Raw genomic sequence first — 15,139 nt, 5'->3', positions numbered from 1 at the left:
GAAAGAAAGAAAGAAAGAAAGAAAGAAAGAAAAGGAAAAAGAAAAGAAAGGAAAGAAGTAAGGAAGGAAGGAAGAAAAGGGAGGGAGGGAAGGAGGGGGGAGGGAGGGAGGGGGAAGGGAGGGAGGGAAGAAGGGAGGAGGAAGGAAGGAAGGAAGGAAGGAAGGAAGGAAGGAAGGAAGGAAGGGAAGGAGGGAGGGGAGGAGGGGGAGGAGGGAGGGAGGGGGAAGGGAGGGAGGGAGGGAGGGAGGGAAGGAGGAAGGAAGGAAGGAAGGAGGAAGGAAGGAAGGAAGGAAGGAGGGGAGGAAGGAAGAAGGAAGGAAGGGAAGGAAGGGAGGGAGGAGGGGAGGGAGGGAGGGGAAGGGAGGGAGGGAGGGAGGGAAGGAGGAAGGAAGGAAGGAAGGAAGGAAGGAAGGAAGGAAGGAAGGAAGGAAGGAAGGGAGGGAGGGAGGGAGGGAGGGAGGGAGGGAGGAAGGAAGGAAGGAAGAGTGTCTTTTTGGGGCCAAGGCCATACAGTTGTTGAAGCTGTGGACCACTCCAAGGTGGATGCCACAGCCTTGCTGCCAAGGTGGAATGCCCGAGCCAGTGGGCCACAGATTTCAATCTGTGGATTACTTCTAATCATCGTGTCCGGAAACCACTCTCCCATCCCACTCCTCCCGTGACTTCTAATAGAGAGCCAAGTGGGAAATTAGCATTCTCTGATGGGTTTAACAGTAACAGCTCTGGACAGAGAATCGGAGGCTGGGTTCAATACCCAATTGATGTACTTTCTGGCTGTGCGATGGCAGACAAGTCATTTATCATTGCTTCGCTGGAGAAAGAGAATCATGAAATCTATTGGGCAGGACTGTTAGGAAGCTAAAACAAGTGTGTGTAGACATAATGCCATTTTGTAGATTGCAAAGCACTAAACAAATGTAAGCATTCGTATTCGTCCCAGACACGGAGGGAAATGTTACAGAGCAGTAACATTTCCTCACACATAAACAGCAGAAGCAGGGAGGAAAGTGAGCAAAAGGCCTGGGTCATGCACACACTGGAACAGCCAGCTCCTGAATCCTATAGACGTGGCTGGGTGGCGTCCAGTACAGAGCCCTCGTGGCAACTCCAGTGGCTGGAAATGTTTGCCCCTGAGCACAAGCTGAAGGGATTATTTCCTCTGCAGAAAAGATAGATGGGAGGAAACCTAATGACTCCAAGTACACGTAGGGCAACTGTGGGAAATGCCGCCAGCGGCGGCACCATTTCCACAGAACACAGAGCTGTTGGGGGGACTAGGGCAGTGGGGCAGGCCGGGCCTTGCCTGGGAGACCGACACTGTTATGGAGTTTAATCATGCTGAGCAAACACAGGCTGACCTCCCCTGTTGAAGGGCTTATCTCTGTGAGCTGCAGCTTAACGGTGCCCAGGGGACAGGAATCCTCCTTCGGCAGGTGGCTCCCCTGGGAACTAACCTGTACTTTAATTGCGAAATCAGTTACTTGGAACAATTTATTACAGCCTCACGTAACCTTAAATACAAAGCAAAGCTCGGAGAGTCGTCATTTATTGATTCGTTTTCCATCTATGGATCTGGAACCAGTGACGGTTATCCACGGGCAGAGAAGCCAGGGTGAACACGGCACAGTCGTCCCCGTAAGGAAGTGAACTGAGCGAAGAAGGGGGTGAAGCCGGTCAGTACCTGGTGTACAGCAGATGGAGAGTTCATTGTGGAGGTTCCGGGGAGAAAGCAGGGTCGCCTGACTGTGGAGGTGATGGCTAACGTTACTGAGAAAGCAGCGTTTGGATCGCAGACTCAAAACGGGCAAGTTTTGGCAGGATGTTTGCAGCAATGGTCTAGCGCAGTGGTCGGCAAACTCATTAGTCAACAGAGCCAAATGTCAACAGTACAATGATTGAAATTTCTTTTGAGAGCCAAATTTTTTAAACTTAAACTATATAGGTAGGTACATTGTTATTAACTTAATTAGGGTACTCCTAAGCTGGCCTTTGCTAAAAACGTCCTCAATCTGATTGAGGTACGTTCACTGAGATTGATCCCTTCCAACTCTCCCATCCACACTCGTCTTGTGTACTTGTTTCGCCTACCTCCTTTCCGAAAACCGACTTCTGCGCATGGGCCACGAAGTTTCAATCGCACTGTACGGGCGTGTCCGCACGTGGTATTTTGTCGAAGAGCCACACTCAAGGGGCCAAAGAGCCGCATGTGGCTCGCGAGCCGTGGTTTGCCAACCACTGGTCTAGCGTGAATCTTTGTGTGGAAATATTTGATTTTTTATTATTCATGATTTTTCTTGACTGTCATGTTTTTTAATCCTCACCTGAGGATGTGCTAATTGATTTTAGAGAGAGAGAAAGAGAGAGAGAGAGAGAGAGAGAGAGAGGAGAGAGAGAGAAACATCGATGTGAGAGAGAACATGGATCAGTTGCCTCCTATACAAGCTCCAATGAGGGATGGAACCTGCAACCTAGACATGTGCCCTGACCGGGAATTGAACCTGTGACCTTCTGGTCCATGATATAACGCTCCAACCAACTGAGCCACACCGGCCAGCGCGATTGGCTCTTTAATCAAAGTGTAAATAACTTTGTTAAGAATGGTGACTGTGCATTTCACGTTTATGGCTGCGAGGCTTTTACACTGCGTTCCGTACATATCTGGAGTGAATGGCCCCTCTGTCCAGCTTCTCTCCCACTGTTCCTCCACGGAAACCCTCCCTCTCAGCTTGTGTCTGTCATCCTCATGTTCAGATCAGCCCCATCTTGTGAGACTATTTTCCCTGGGGTGAGAGGACTCAGCCTCTCTCTAACTCCTATTCGTAAAGCTAAACCACATGCTACTGTTGTTTCTGTAGATCAAAAATGGTCAAATACTGACATTTTTATATGGTTCAACCTAATGGATTATCTTCCACTGACTTGGTACCCGCTTGGCCTCACTTTGTAATACTTCCCACTATTGAAGTTTAAATTATTTTGTTTATTTCTTTCCTGGCTTTCTCCCTGCTCCCACCTCCACTCCCACCAAGTATAAGCCACATGAAAGTAAGAAAGATACTGTCTTATGTTCGCTGTATCCCTTGTTGCTAGCATACTGCACCAGGTACGTGTTCAATGTTTGTTCGATGAATGAATAAATGCTTTGCCTTCCTGGTTCTATCCAGTGTTTTTGGCATGCGCACACACATACACACACACACAGCTATTCCCAGGTTTGGGCATTAAACATATTTTATCTAGTTGTGGGTTTGAGTGAGTCTTTCTGGGTCTTGCTGATCTTAGCTCTAAAAGCTGTGGGGCACACTAGGTTATGGTTCCCATACCTGGCTCCTCACCATAGTTGCCTTAGGGAAGCATTAAAAATACAGATTCCAGTCTGGCTGGTGTGGCTCAGTGGTTGAACATCAACCTATGAACCCGGAGGTCACGGTTCCATTCCCGGTCAGGGCACATGACCAGGTTGCAGGCTCAATCCCCAGTGTGGGGCATGCAGGAGGCAGCCAATCCATGATACTCTCTCATCATTGATCACTGCCAGGCTCCCAGCACATGATACAATGCCTGGCACCTGGCAAATAGCAATGAACAGTGTGGAATGCATGTTGGAGGGCTTTCCCATATCTGAGGGGCATCTTAAGCTGAAAGGTCTTACATGGATTGACCTTGAGAGTTTCTAGGGTCCCCTTAGGCTCCCAAACTTGAGATGCTTGTACGTTTGTGATAGTGTGGTACAAGCCATGTGTCACTGGGCAGTGTGACCTCCCTGAGCCTCAGATTTTTCTGTAAAATGAGGGCACTGGATGGCATGACTACTACGATCCTGCTGAACTTGGTCCTGCTTTCCATAAATGACTCCTCTATGTACTAAATGTGTGATTTGGGGCACAGACTTACCTTTTGTGAAAGTATTTTAACAAAGTACTTTTTCTCACCCCTCAACACTAGATTGTAAGCTCCACAGGGCAGAGACCTTGCCTACCCCATTGCATCTATCTGCAATACTTAGTGCTTAGCATATAGTTGTCACTCAATAACTCATTCTTTGAATGAATGATAGAGAGATTTTTAAAAAATTCAATGAGAAGCCCTAGCTGGTTTGGCTCAGTGAATAGAGCATCGGCCCGTGGACTAAAGGGTCCCAGGTTCGATTCCAGTCAAGGGCACATGCCTGGGTTTGTGGGCTCGATCCCCAGTAGGGGGTGTGCAAGAGGCAGCTGATCAATGATTCTCTCTCATCATTGATGTTTCTATCTCCCTCTCCCTTCTTCTCTGAAATCAATAAAAAAATTTTAAAAATTCAATGAGAAGATAGAAACTAACTTTATTAATTAAAAATTGCATATCTCAACCTGAATTCACTGTACTGCTAGGGGAGTATAAAGTTATACAATCACTTTTCTTTCTTTCTTTTTTTTTTTTTGAATGTGTTAAGATATAATTACCATGTCATAAACTGACCCTTTTCAAGCTATACTTCAGTGGTTTTTAGTACAGTCACAGACTTGTGCAACCATCACCACTATCTAGTTCCAGAACATGCTTATGACCCCCATCAATAAAACTCATGCCTATTAGCATCACTGCCCATTTCCTCTTCCCCTAGTCCCTGGCAACTAATAATCTACTTTCTGTCTTTATGGATTTATCTATTCTGTACACATCCTATAAATGGAAACATGCAACATTCGGCCTTTCATGTCTGGCTTCTTTCACTTAGCATAATGTTTCAAGGTTTATTCATGCTGTAGCATGCTCAGTACTTCATTCTTTTTTATGACAAGTAGTATTCCATTGCTGGATATACCGCTTTTAATTTATCCATTTATTGGTTGATAGACATTTGGGTTATTTCCACTATTTCTCTATCATAAATAATGCCACTTTGGACATTTATGTACAAGTTTTTGTGTGGACATAAGTTTCCAGTTTTCTTGGGGCTATGCCTAAAAGTGGTCTTACCGTTTATGTCTATGTTTGACTTTTGGAGGAATTGTTAAAACTGATGAACTGTTTTCCCAAGTGGCCACTCCATTTTACAGTCTCAGCAACAATGTATGAGGGTTTCAACTTCCAGATCCTCTCCAACATTTGTGATTGTCCATCCTTTTTATTTTCACCATCCTAGTAGAAGAGAAGTAATATCTCATTGTAGGCATAATTGCATTTTCCTAATGACTAGTGATGTTAAGCATCTTTCCATGTGCTTATTTGTATATATTCTTTGGAGAAATGTCAAATCCTTTGCCCGGTCCCCTTACCCCATCCCCAAGATTTTAAAATTTTTATTTGTCAGTATGGCGTTATCTAAGTCTGGAGGCTTGACTTCATTTAATACAACTCAATGATCTCTGATAGTCTTTTTTTCTAATATGAGCTTTAATTTTTCACCTTCAAAATATTTTCATTTCCTAGACAGCACTCTTTTGTTGTTGTTGTTAATCTTCACCCAAGGATATTTTTTTCCATTGCTTTTTTTTTTTCTTTTCCCTTCCTTCCTTCCTTCCTTCCTTCCTTCCTTCCTTCCTTCCTTCCTTCCTTCCTTCCTTCCTTCTTTCTTTCTTTCTTCTTCTTCTTCTTTCTTCTTCTTTCTTTTTAGAGATAGAATAGAAGAGAGGAAGGGAGTGAAGAGAGAGAGAAACATATCAATTATTTGCCTCCCACACGCGCCCAGAATGAGGCCAGGGATGGAACCTGCAACCCAGGTACATGCCTTTGACTGGGAATTGAACCCGAGACCCTTCAGTGCGAGAGCCAACGCTCTAGCCACTGAACAACAGCGGGCAGGGCTAGACCGCAGTCTTTGATGGAGCAGTCAGGAGTATATGCTCTCAGCATTACTACAGCTTCACAAACCAGTGCTTTACCCATTCTTATTCATCTTCTTTCATAAACTTTGGCTCATCCTCAGCTTCTTCTTTCCCCTTTGCCCATTTCTAAATTGTATTATTTGTCTTTTTATTGTTGAGTTGTAAGAGTGTTTTAAATATATTATAGATGCTAGTTCCATATCAGATATATGTCTTGTAAATATTACCTCCCATTCCATGGGTTGCCTTTCTACTTTCTTGATCTTGTCCTTTGAAGCACAAAAATGTTAAGTTTTTATGATGTCCAATCTATCTATTTTTTTAGTTGTTTGTGTTTTTTGTATTTAAGAAACTATTGTCTTGTCTGAGGTCACAAAGGCTTGTTCTATCTTGTAAGAGTTCTGAAGCTTTTGCTCTTACATTTAGGTCTATGATCCATTTTGATGGGTCAATATGGTGTGAGGGAGAGCCACTTAAAAAAAATCTTAATTTTTTTTTTTCTATATGGTGTGAGGTAGAACCACTTTTCTTAAAAAACTCTTTTTCTATAGTGAAATTTAGCACGCATACAGCAAAACACAAAATAAAAATGCACAGCTAAATGAATTATCAAAGAATGAACACCTTTTAACCAGCACCCAGGTCAGGGATAGGACACTGTCAGTATCCAGAAGGTCCCCTTGTGCTGCTTCTAAATATATACCATGACATTCTATTTTTGATGGTCATTTGAATTGCTTACAATTTGGGGCTTTTATAAATAGTGTTGCTATGGACATTCTTTGCCTTATCTCTTGGTGCATTTATGCACACCTGTTTGGTATATACCTTGGAGTCAAATATTTGGACATATGTATGTTTCACTTCAGTAGAAAGTGAAAAACTGTTTTCCAAAGTGATTGTATTAGTTTAAGCTCTCACCACCTGTAAATATGAGTTCTTGTTCCACACCATCACTAACATTTTTATTTTATATATGTTATTGATTTTTTTACAGAGAGGAAGGGAGAGGGATAGAGAGTTAGAAACATCGATGAGAGAGAAACATCGATCAGCTGCCTCCTGCACACTCCCTACTGGGGATGTGCCCACAACCAAGGTACATGCCCTTGACCGGAATCGAACCTGGGACCCTTCAGTCCACAGGCTGATGCTCTATCCACTGAGCCAAACCGGTTAGGGCTGTCACTAACACTTTTAATGGTCAGTCTGTTTGATTTATAGCCATCCTGAAGGGTGTGCAGTAGTATCTCACTGGGATTTTAATTTGCTTTTTCCTGAGGAGAATGAGGTTAAGCACCTTATCATATGTTTATTAGTCATTTATGTATTCCTTTGGTGGAGTGTCTATTCTAGTGTTTTGCCTATTAAAAAAATTCTTTTTTTTTAAAATGTGTAATTTCTAAGAATTTAAAAATACATTCTGGATGTGAGCCCTTTGCCAGTAATGTGTATTGCAAATATCTTCTTCCATTCAGTGGTTCATTTCCCCCACAAACTCTTAATATTGTCTTTTTGATGAAAAGAAATTCTTACTTATGAAATATGAAACAGTCTAACATAATGATCCTCTTTATTTATGAGTAGAGCTTTTATGCCCAGTTTAGGAAGCTTTCCCCTATTCTACTGTCATACAGCTATCCTTTTATAATATCTTCTTAGAGATTTTATTATTAGCCTTTTACACTTAGATCTATAGTCCACCTGGATCTTTATGTATGATGCGGGTAGGGTTTAAGGTAAATTTAAAAAAAATAATAATCATCCCAGCACAATTTATTGCAATCACTTTCTTTTCCATACTGCCTTGCAGTGCCTAAGTTGTCATAGTCCTGCATTCATTAACCTTTGGTCTGTGTCTGAGGTCTTTATCCTATCTCATTGATCTCTTTGTTTCTCTTTACATGTCTATATAAGATTCAAAACCAACTTGTGAAGTTTCACTGGGGTGCAAGAGAAGTGTTGGAATTGTTTTTGAGATTACACTAAACCTGTAGATTGTTTAAATAGACGAGGCAACGTCACAGTATTAGGCATACTAGCCCATGAACACGGTACACCCCTTTACTTATTCAGACCATCTTTGATTTCTCTCAAAAATGTTTTGAAGTCCTCTGTGTAGAGGTTTTCCACATCTTTCACTGAATTTGTTCTTAGATATTAGCTATTTTATTGTTTTTATATTATTTAAAAGTTGTTTTAAACATTTTCTTTTCTTTATTTTTTTGATAACCTTTTATTTTTCTAATTCTTGTTTTGCATATAAAAACAACAGATTTTTGTTGGACATTATACTTATTTCTGCTATTTTGCAAGAGTTGCTTACTAGTGATAACTTTTATATATTAAAATATGTCCTGTGGAAATAATGGTATTTTATATTTTACTTTCTAAAACATATATATATATATATATATAGGTGTGAACAGTTTTTATTGGTTTAAATTAGGAGTCTATGAGCCTCGAGCACCTCTGTTTGTGTGTTGGTTTCCTTCCCTTTGTTTTTCTTGGCTTGTTTGAGCTGCTTCCTCCAGGAGTGAATCTTGGCCTCATCCTGCCTCTTCTTCTCCAGGGTGGCTGTCACCACCTGTTACTTTCAGTCAACTTCACAAATCAGGTGCCTCGGGCAGGCAAAACTTTGTGTGGGCTTCAGACACAGAAACTTGAGCAGAAATGGCCATCTGCTTTTTCCTAACACCGTGAGATGCTCTAAGGGGGCCTGGCCATGCTTCATCTTGTGGGGCAGCACGTGTTGCATAGTCTGTCTCAGTGGTTCTCAACCTTCCTAATGCCGCGACCCTTTAACACAGGTCCTCATGTTGTGGTGGCCCCCAACCATAAAATTATTTTCGTTGCTACTTCATCACTGTAATGAATCGTAATGTAAATATCTGATATGCAGGATGTATTTTCATTGTTCACGACCCACAGGTTGAGAACCGCTGGGAAGATGTGCTTGGGGATCCAGAAGTGACAGGAATGAGTTGATGTCTACCTGCTTGTGGAAGAAGGCCAAGGCTGGTATCTCCACTTAATGCTGTAGAAATTGCCAGAAATGTGAATGACCTCACAGGGCATGGCCACCCTTTTCCAGCCTAACAGTACCTGCCTCGCCACCCTGGCTTCTGGGTGCCCTGAAAGTGCTTTCAACCATTGATTGCCACAATTTGTCCCTCTGCTAACTTTGGCAGCTGCCTTCGGAAAGTTAATTTCTGTATTTAAAATTTTTTTTGCTTGTTTCATTGCATGACCTGGGACCCTACTGCAATGTTAAAAAGTAATGGTGAGAATAGACCTTCTGTTTCCAATCTTAGGGGCAAAGCTTTTAACATGTCACCTTTACAAAAGATGTTTCCTGTAAGGTTTTTAGAAATGCCCTTTTCAAATTAAAGAAGTCTCCTATTCATTGTTTGCTAAGAAATTTTCTTTATGAATGGTTATAACGTTTTATAACACCCTTTTCTTAATAATTTTTCTTTTATTATGTTTATATGGTGAATTACATTTGCTGATTTTCTTATTTTTTATTTATTTTTGTTAATCCTCACCCGAGGATATTTTTCCATTGATTTTTTAGAGAGAGTAGAAGGGAGGGGGAAAGACAGAGAACAAAACATCGATGTAAGAGAGACATATCCATTGGTTGCCTCCTGCACATGCCCTGACCAGGGCCAGGGATCAAGCCTGCACCCTAGATATGTGTCCTTGACCAGAGTCGAACCCAGGACCCTTCAGTCTGTGGGCTAACACTCTATCCACTGAACCAAACCGGCTAGGGCTTTGCTGATTTTCTTATGTCAAATCATTGAACTTGTTTATAGTCTACTATCCTTTTGAATTTGCTTTGCTAATATTTATTTGAAAATTTTAAAGTAGACTTTATATTTTAGAGCAGTTTTAGGTTCACAGAAAAATGGAGAAGAAGGTACAGCAATTTCCCATATATTCCTGCCTCCACACATGCATAGCCTGCCAATCACCAACACCTCCCACCAGAGTGGTCCACTGGTTACAACTGATGAAAGGACATAGAAACATCATTAGCATCCAGAGTCCATAGTTCACATTAGGGTTCACTCTTGGTACTGTACACTGTATGGGTTTGGACAAATGTATAATGACACGTATCCACCATTATAGTATCATTCCGAGTAGTTTTACTGCCCTAAAAACCATCTGAGCTCTGCTAATCATCCCTCTCTCTTCCTTAACCTCTGGCGAACACTGAAATTTTCACTGTCGTCATAGTTTTGCCTTTCTTTAGAATGTCATATAGTTGAAATCAGATTACATAAACTTTCAGATCGGCTTCTTTCATTTAGTGATATGCCTTTAAAGTTCCTCCATATCTTCTCATGCTTGATAGCTTAATTTTTTAGTGTGAATAATATTCCATTGTCTGGATGTACCACAGTTTACTTATACATTCACCTACGGAAGGACATCTTTGTTGCTTCCAAGTTTTGACAATTATGAATAAATCTGCTATAAGTGTCTGTGTGCAGGTTTTTGTATGGATATAAGTCTCAAATTCTTTGGATAAATACCAAAGAGTATGATGGCTGGGTCATGTGTTAAATGTATGTTTAATTTGGTAAGAAACCCCCACACTGTCTTCTAAAGTGGCTGTACCATTTAGTATTCCCACCAGCAAGGGATGAGGGTTTTTATTGCTCTGCACCTTTGCCAGCACCTGGAAGTCTCTGGTTTTGGATTTTTAGGCTCCGTTGTTTTATTCAGACAGCCATCATATACCTACATCCTTCTATATTCCCCTTTTCATTGTTCTGTGTTCCTTGAGGCCTCTTTGGGCCTGCACTGGGGAATCATTTTCCTTTTGGTTGAATGATACCCTCTAGTGTGGGTTGACTCATAAAAGTTTCTCATATTTCTTTTTCTTTTTGGAACGTCTTTATTTTACTTTCATTGTTGAGGCTGTTCTTTAGTAGTGTGCTTTGACCCCAGTGGGGAAAGCGTGCCGTCAGGGAGTTAACAACCCACAATCAGTCCTCAACTCATAAGGGATGAAGCTGATGGATAAATACCTACTGTGTCCTACCCCCTCAATCAATGGGATAATTCTGAGGTGTGTGCCACACAGTCCCTCGGTGGTCCCCAGTGGGATTGAATTCCAGTTGCCCACCGTGGTAAAGCATTCACCAGCTCATCTTGTTTTTTCCCCTTTCGTGTCTCATTTCTTCGTTCCCATATAGTGCTTTCTGCAATCACTTCCTAAATAAACTATGTAACTAAATCCTTGTCTTAAGGTCTGTGTTTTTGGAAACCAAATCTAAGACCTGGCTTATTTCAGAGGTAGAGCTCTCCAGGGCTCAACACAAAATAAGAGGGGTTCATTAGCACTCGCCACTGCACTGGGGGACCCTGGACATCAATCCCTGCTGTTTTAGCCCTGAGTGCTTGTCAGAACCGCTCAGCCTCTTGGCTTCTCACTCTGTCCTTCTGGAATTGGCATTCATCCCAGAGGAAAAAGGGGCTCCAAACACAAAACTCACTTCTTTGGGTCGTATTCATCCCTTGGGTCCTTGTTTGGTAATTCATCATTATTTTGTTAACTCTCTTGTACCATTAAGCAGGTCTACAGAAATATTTGGCTAACTTGTCTAGTTGTCTTCAGAGGGAGAAAAAGTCCTAATTATTAGGGGGAAAGCCCCTCCTCCTTTTCTAGGCTTGCACTGCATTTTGACTTTTCCCAAAGCTTCTGCTTGAACCCTGCTTTCCTCCATTCCCTATTTAGTATTTCCCTCCTCCATTCATGCAATGGGCTTGCACAACTCGGCACCTTTATTCTTACTTTTCCCTGTTCGAAGTGTGACCCACCAAAGTGGGACTAAAATTCTCCTTAACACGCCGTTCTGGGACAAAAAGGTTGCTATGTCAAGGTGGTTGTCAGTCAAAGGCCAAGTGGGCAGTTTGAATGGGCTGCCTACCATCAGGAGGCCAGCCTCAAACAGGCCAGAAAGTCTCAGTGCTAGGAAAGTGGGAGGTGGAAGTTGGAAGCAGGGCAGGGCACAAAGAAAGGTAGATTTGGAAGAAAGAATCATGAGGCAAAGTCTGGTGTGGTGTGGGGTTTGTTAAGAGGCAAATCTAAAATGACTAGGGTTAGGTTAGATCAGTGTTCGGCAAACTCATTTAGTCAACAGAGCCAAATATCAACAGTACAACGACTGAAATTTCTTTTGAGAGCCAAATTTTTAAAACTTAAACTATATAGGTAAGTTAATTGTTATTAACTTAATTAGGGTACTCCTAAGGCTTAGGAAGAGCCACACTCAAGGAGCCAAAGAGCCGCAGTTTGCCGACCACAGGGCTAGATGTTCTATTTGCCCAGAATCTTCTTGGAAGCTCATCTTAAATTAAGTGACTTTTCTTAATTTTCTTGACTGGAGTCACTTCCTTCTTTAACTCCATAGGATTCTTATTGCATTTATCATATCACATTTTTTTCCTATTGGCTTTGAATATTCTGTTCTTTCTAAATTATCTGTGTGTGGTACAGTGGAAAGAGCAACGAATCAAAGTTAGTTGACCTGGGTTTCAGCTTCAGCTTCAGTAGTTACCTAAGGTGTTTGAGCCTCAGTGTATAATGGGGATAATGACATACACCCCATAGTGGGAGCTGAGTATTAAGACATCCTATATAATCTATATATATATATATGAAAGCCTAAGCGACCAGAATGCTGGAACGACTGGTCGCTATGACGTGCACTGACCACCAGGGGGCAGGCGCTCAATGCAGGAGCTGCCCCCTGGTGGTCAGTGCGCTCCCACAACCAACCTCCTGCAGCCAGGCAACCTCCCCTGGTCCCTTCCCCAATCCAGCAGGCCCCGGCCGGCAGCTGGCAGCCAGCAGGAAGGTGGGGCCAGCGGGGGAGAGGGGCCACGGGAGGGAAGGCCCCAGCTGGCCCTGATTGCCAGCCAGGCCTAGGGACCCCACCTGCGCATGAATTTTGTGCACAGGGTCTCTGGTCCTATATAATAAAACCCCAATATGCAAATCGACCGAACAGCGGACTGAATGGCAAACGACTGGTCGCTATGGTGCGCACTGACCATCAGGGGGCAGATGCTCAATGCAGGAGCTATCCCCTGGTGGTCAGTGTGCTCCCACAGGGGGAGTGCTGCTCGGCCAGAAGCTGGGCCACCAGCTGGTGAGCACAGCAGTGGTGGTAGGAGCCTCTCCTGCCTCTGCCACAGCACTAAGGACTCCTTGGGGGATGTCCAGCCCAAAGTCAGACATCCCCCCGAGGGGTCCTGGACAGGCCGGGCTGAGGGATTCCCCCCCACCCCAGTGCATGAATGTTGTGCACGGGGCCTCTAGTAAGTGCATAAAGTGGCACATAGTGACCCCTTGGCAAACAAAAGTTCCCATTTGCAAAACCTACTAAGTGTCATGAGGTGCCCTACGTGCTTGACGTAAGTTATTTTACGTAGACCTCACCATAACCTATGTAGATCTATTCCTTAGAATATTTTACAAATGAGAAAAAAGATGCTTTGATAGGTTAAACAATTTAATCCATGTCCCATACCTAAATAACAGCAACAGGACACAAATCTAGGTCTGTCTGGGTCTAAAACTAGCCGTGTCCACTGGTCCGCTCTGCCTCCCCATGGCTCATAGGGGCACCTAACAAATAACTGGTCTTGAATTTACTTTTCGTCAACACTAATCTGTGCCAATTTGGGAGCTGGTGACCTACAAAAAGTGTTCCATTATCTATTCTGATTTACAAATAAACTTTCATGTATTTTGCTCAAAAGAACTTCCTAAGCAAAAGTGTGTGATGCATCCACCAGAGAAAAAGTGTCATTGAACATGAACTTTTCACAGGACCCCTGATTTTAAGAAGCACCCACAGACTGGAGAAGCGAGCGGCTTGGCTTCATGTTTTCACTTTTGCTTTGAAATAGGTACCTGATTTTTTTTGGAAGAGGCTTTGAAGGGAAGCTATGAACTGGCTCCCTGGAGAAAAAACAACTAGATCCACTCGCGAACTGGCGTCCAGCTGAAGAACGCCTCTGCAGGGCAGATCACCTTTCACTTGAAAGTCGTCAGAAAATCATAAACTATTGGAAGTTGGTGGAAATTTCCATTTTTCCTTTGTGCGGCCACGGGATGGATGGTGGCGGCGGCGGGGTAACTGGGGAAACCCAGGCGGTAGGAGGCGTTGGCTCTGGGCTCCTACCCCAGGGCCTGGTTGGAAAGGCTCTTACATAACCTACCTTCGCCAACAGGCGGCGGTGCCTCTCCTGCCCCTGAGCTTCCACTTTAAATGTAACTGCGGAGGAAGGACGGGAACAGCGCCCCCCCACCCCCCGCGGGTTTGCACAATAATGAGGTCGGCTCCCCGGAAATCAAAGGGCATGCGGGACCCCTCTTCCTGCCACCTCTCCGGACACGCTCGCACGCCGGCCGGACCCGCTCCTCCCCGCTCCCCCCGCGGGCGGACGCGCCCCTCCGCCGCTCACTCCCCAACACGTGCTCCCGGGACACGCACCCGAGCGGGCCCAGCCCCACCCGCGGCGGGGGCCGGGCTCGGGGCCGAACGGACCAATCGGCGCGCGCCTTACAGCGCCGTGGCCCGACGACGTTGAGCCGCCCAATCGCAAGGGCCTGACCGCCCGTTTCCCGGAGCCCCGCCCCTCGCAGTCGGACCCCCCGCCCGCCGGTCTCCTCCCTCCTCCTCCCCCCGTTTGCCCCTCCCCCGCCGCTCGGGAGCCGAGCCTGCGAGGCGGAGAAACTGGGGCAGAAGTGAAGATGGCGGCGGCGGCGCTGGCGGCGGCTCTGGCGGCGGCTTCTCGCCAGTGACGCGCGGTGCGGGCCCGTCCCCCTCCCACCTCCCCAGTCCGGACCCCGTCCGCCGCCGGGACCACACCGTCCCCGCAGCCCGGCCCTTCTCCCGCCCCGGGCGCCCCACCGCCGCCGGCCTCACAGCCCTGCGCGCTCTCGCCGGGGAGCGGGTGGCGAGGAGACCTGCCCTCCTGCCCGCCTCGCCGGGCCGCCGGGCCGCGGACACACGCCCGGCAGCGAGCGGCGGCCCCTGCGCCTTTGCTGCCGTCCCTTTGGGGTCTGGGAGGCGGCGGCGGCGGCGGCAGTGGGTTTCGGGGAGGGGAAGTGGGTTCGGGGGGGCGGGCGGGCGAGAGCGCGAGGGGGCCGTCCTCGGGAGGAGGACGAGAAGGAAGCACCATGACGTCCATCCATTTCGTGGTTCACCCGCTGCCGGGCACCGAGGACCAGCTCAATGACAGGTAATGGGGCCGGCGGGCGGGGGAGGGGCGTCTCCCCGCCCCGTGCTCCCCCGCGGGG

General features: G+C 45.3%; 1 protein-coding gene across 22 annotated transcripts in view; it reads left to right on the top strand.

Moving 5' to 3' along the window:
• Positions 1-14,970: 14,970 nt before the first annotated feature.
• The window catches only part of UBR5 (ubiquitin protein ligase E3 component n-recognin 5), a 134,133-nt gene continuing 133,964 nt past the window's right edge, over positions 14,971-15,139 (top strand). For all 22 annotated transcript variants that reach the window (XR_004972440.1, XR_004972439.1, XM_036337918.1 and 19 more), the window contains exon 1: positions 14,971-15,081. Coding sequence is in view for 20 of the 22 variants with exons in the window: in XM_036337918.1 (XP_036193811.1) it covers positions 15,020-15,081 (62 nt within the window). In the remaining 2 variants the exon portion in view is untranslated. The remainder of the gene's footprint in view (positions 15,082-15,139) is intronic.

This window comes from Myotis myotis, unplaced genomic scaffold (assembly GCF_014108235.1).
Source record: "Myotis myotis isolate mMyoMyo1 unplaced genomic scaffold, mMyoMyo1.p scaffold_m19_p_16, whole genome shotgun sequence".
Lineage (NCBI taxonomy): Eukaryota > Metazoa > Chordata > Mammalia > Chiroptera > Vespertilionidae > Myotis > Myotis myotis.
This window is presented reverse-complemented; position numbering and strand designations above follow the sequence as displayed.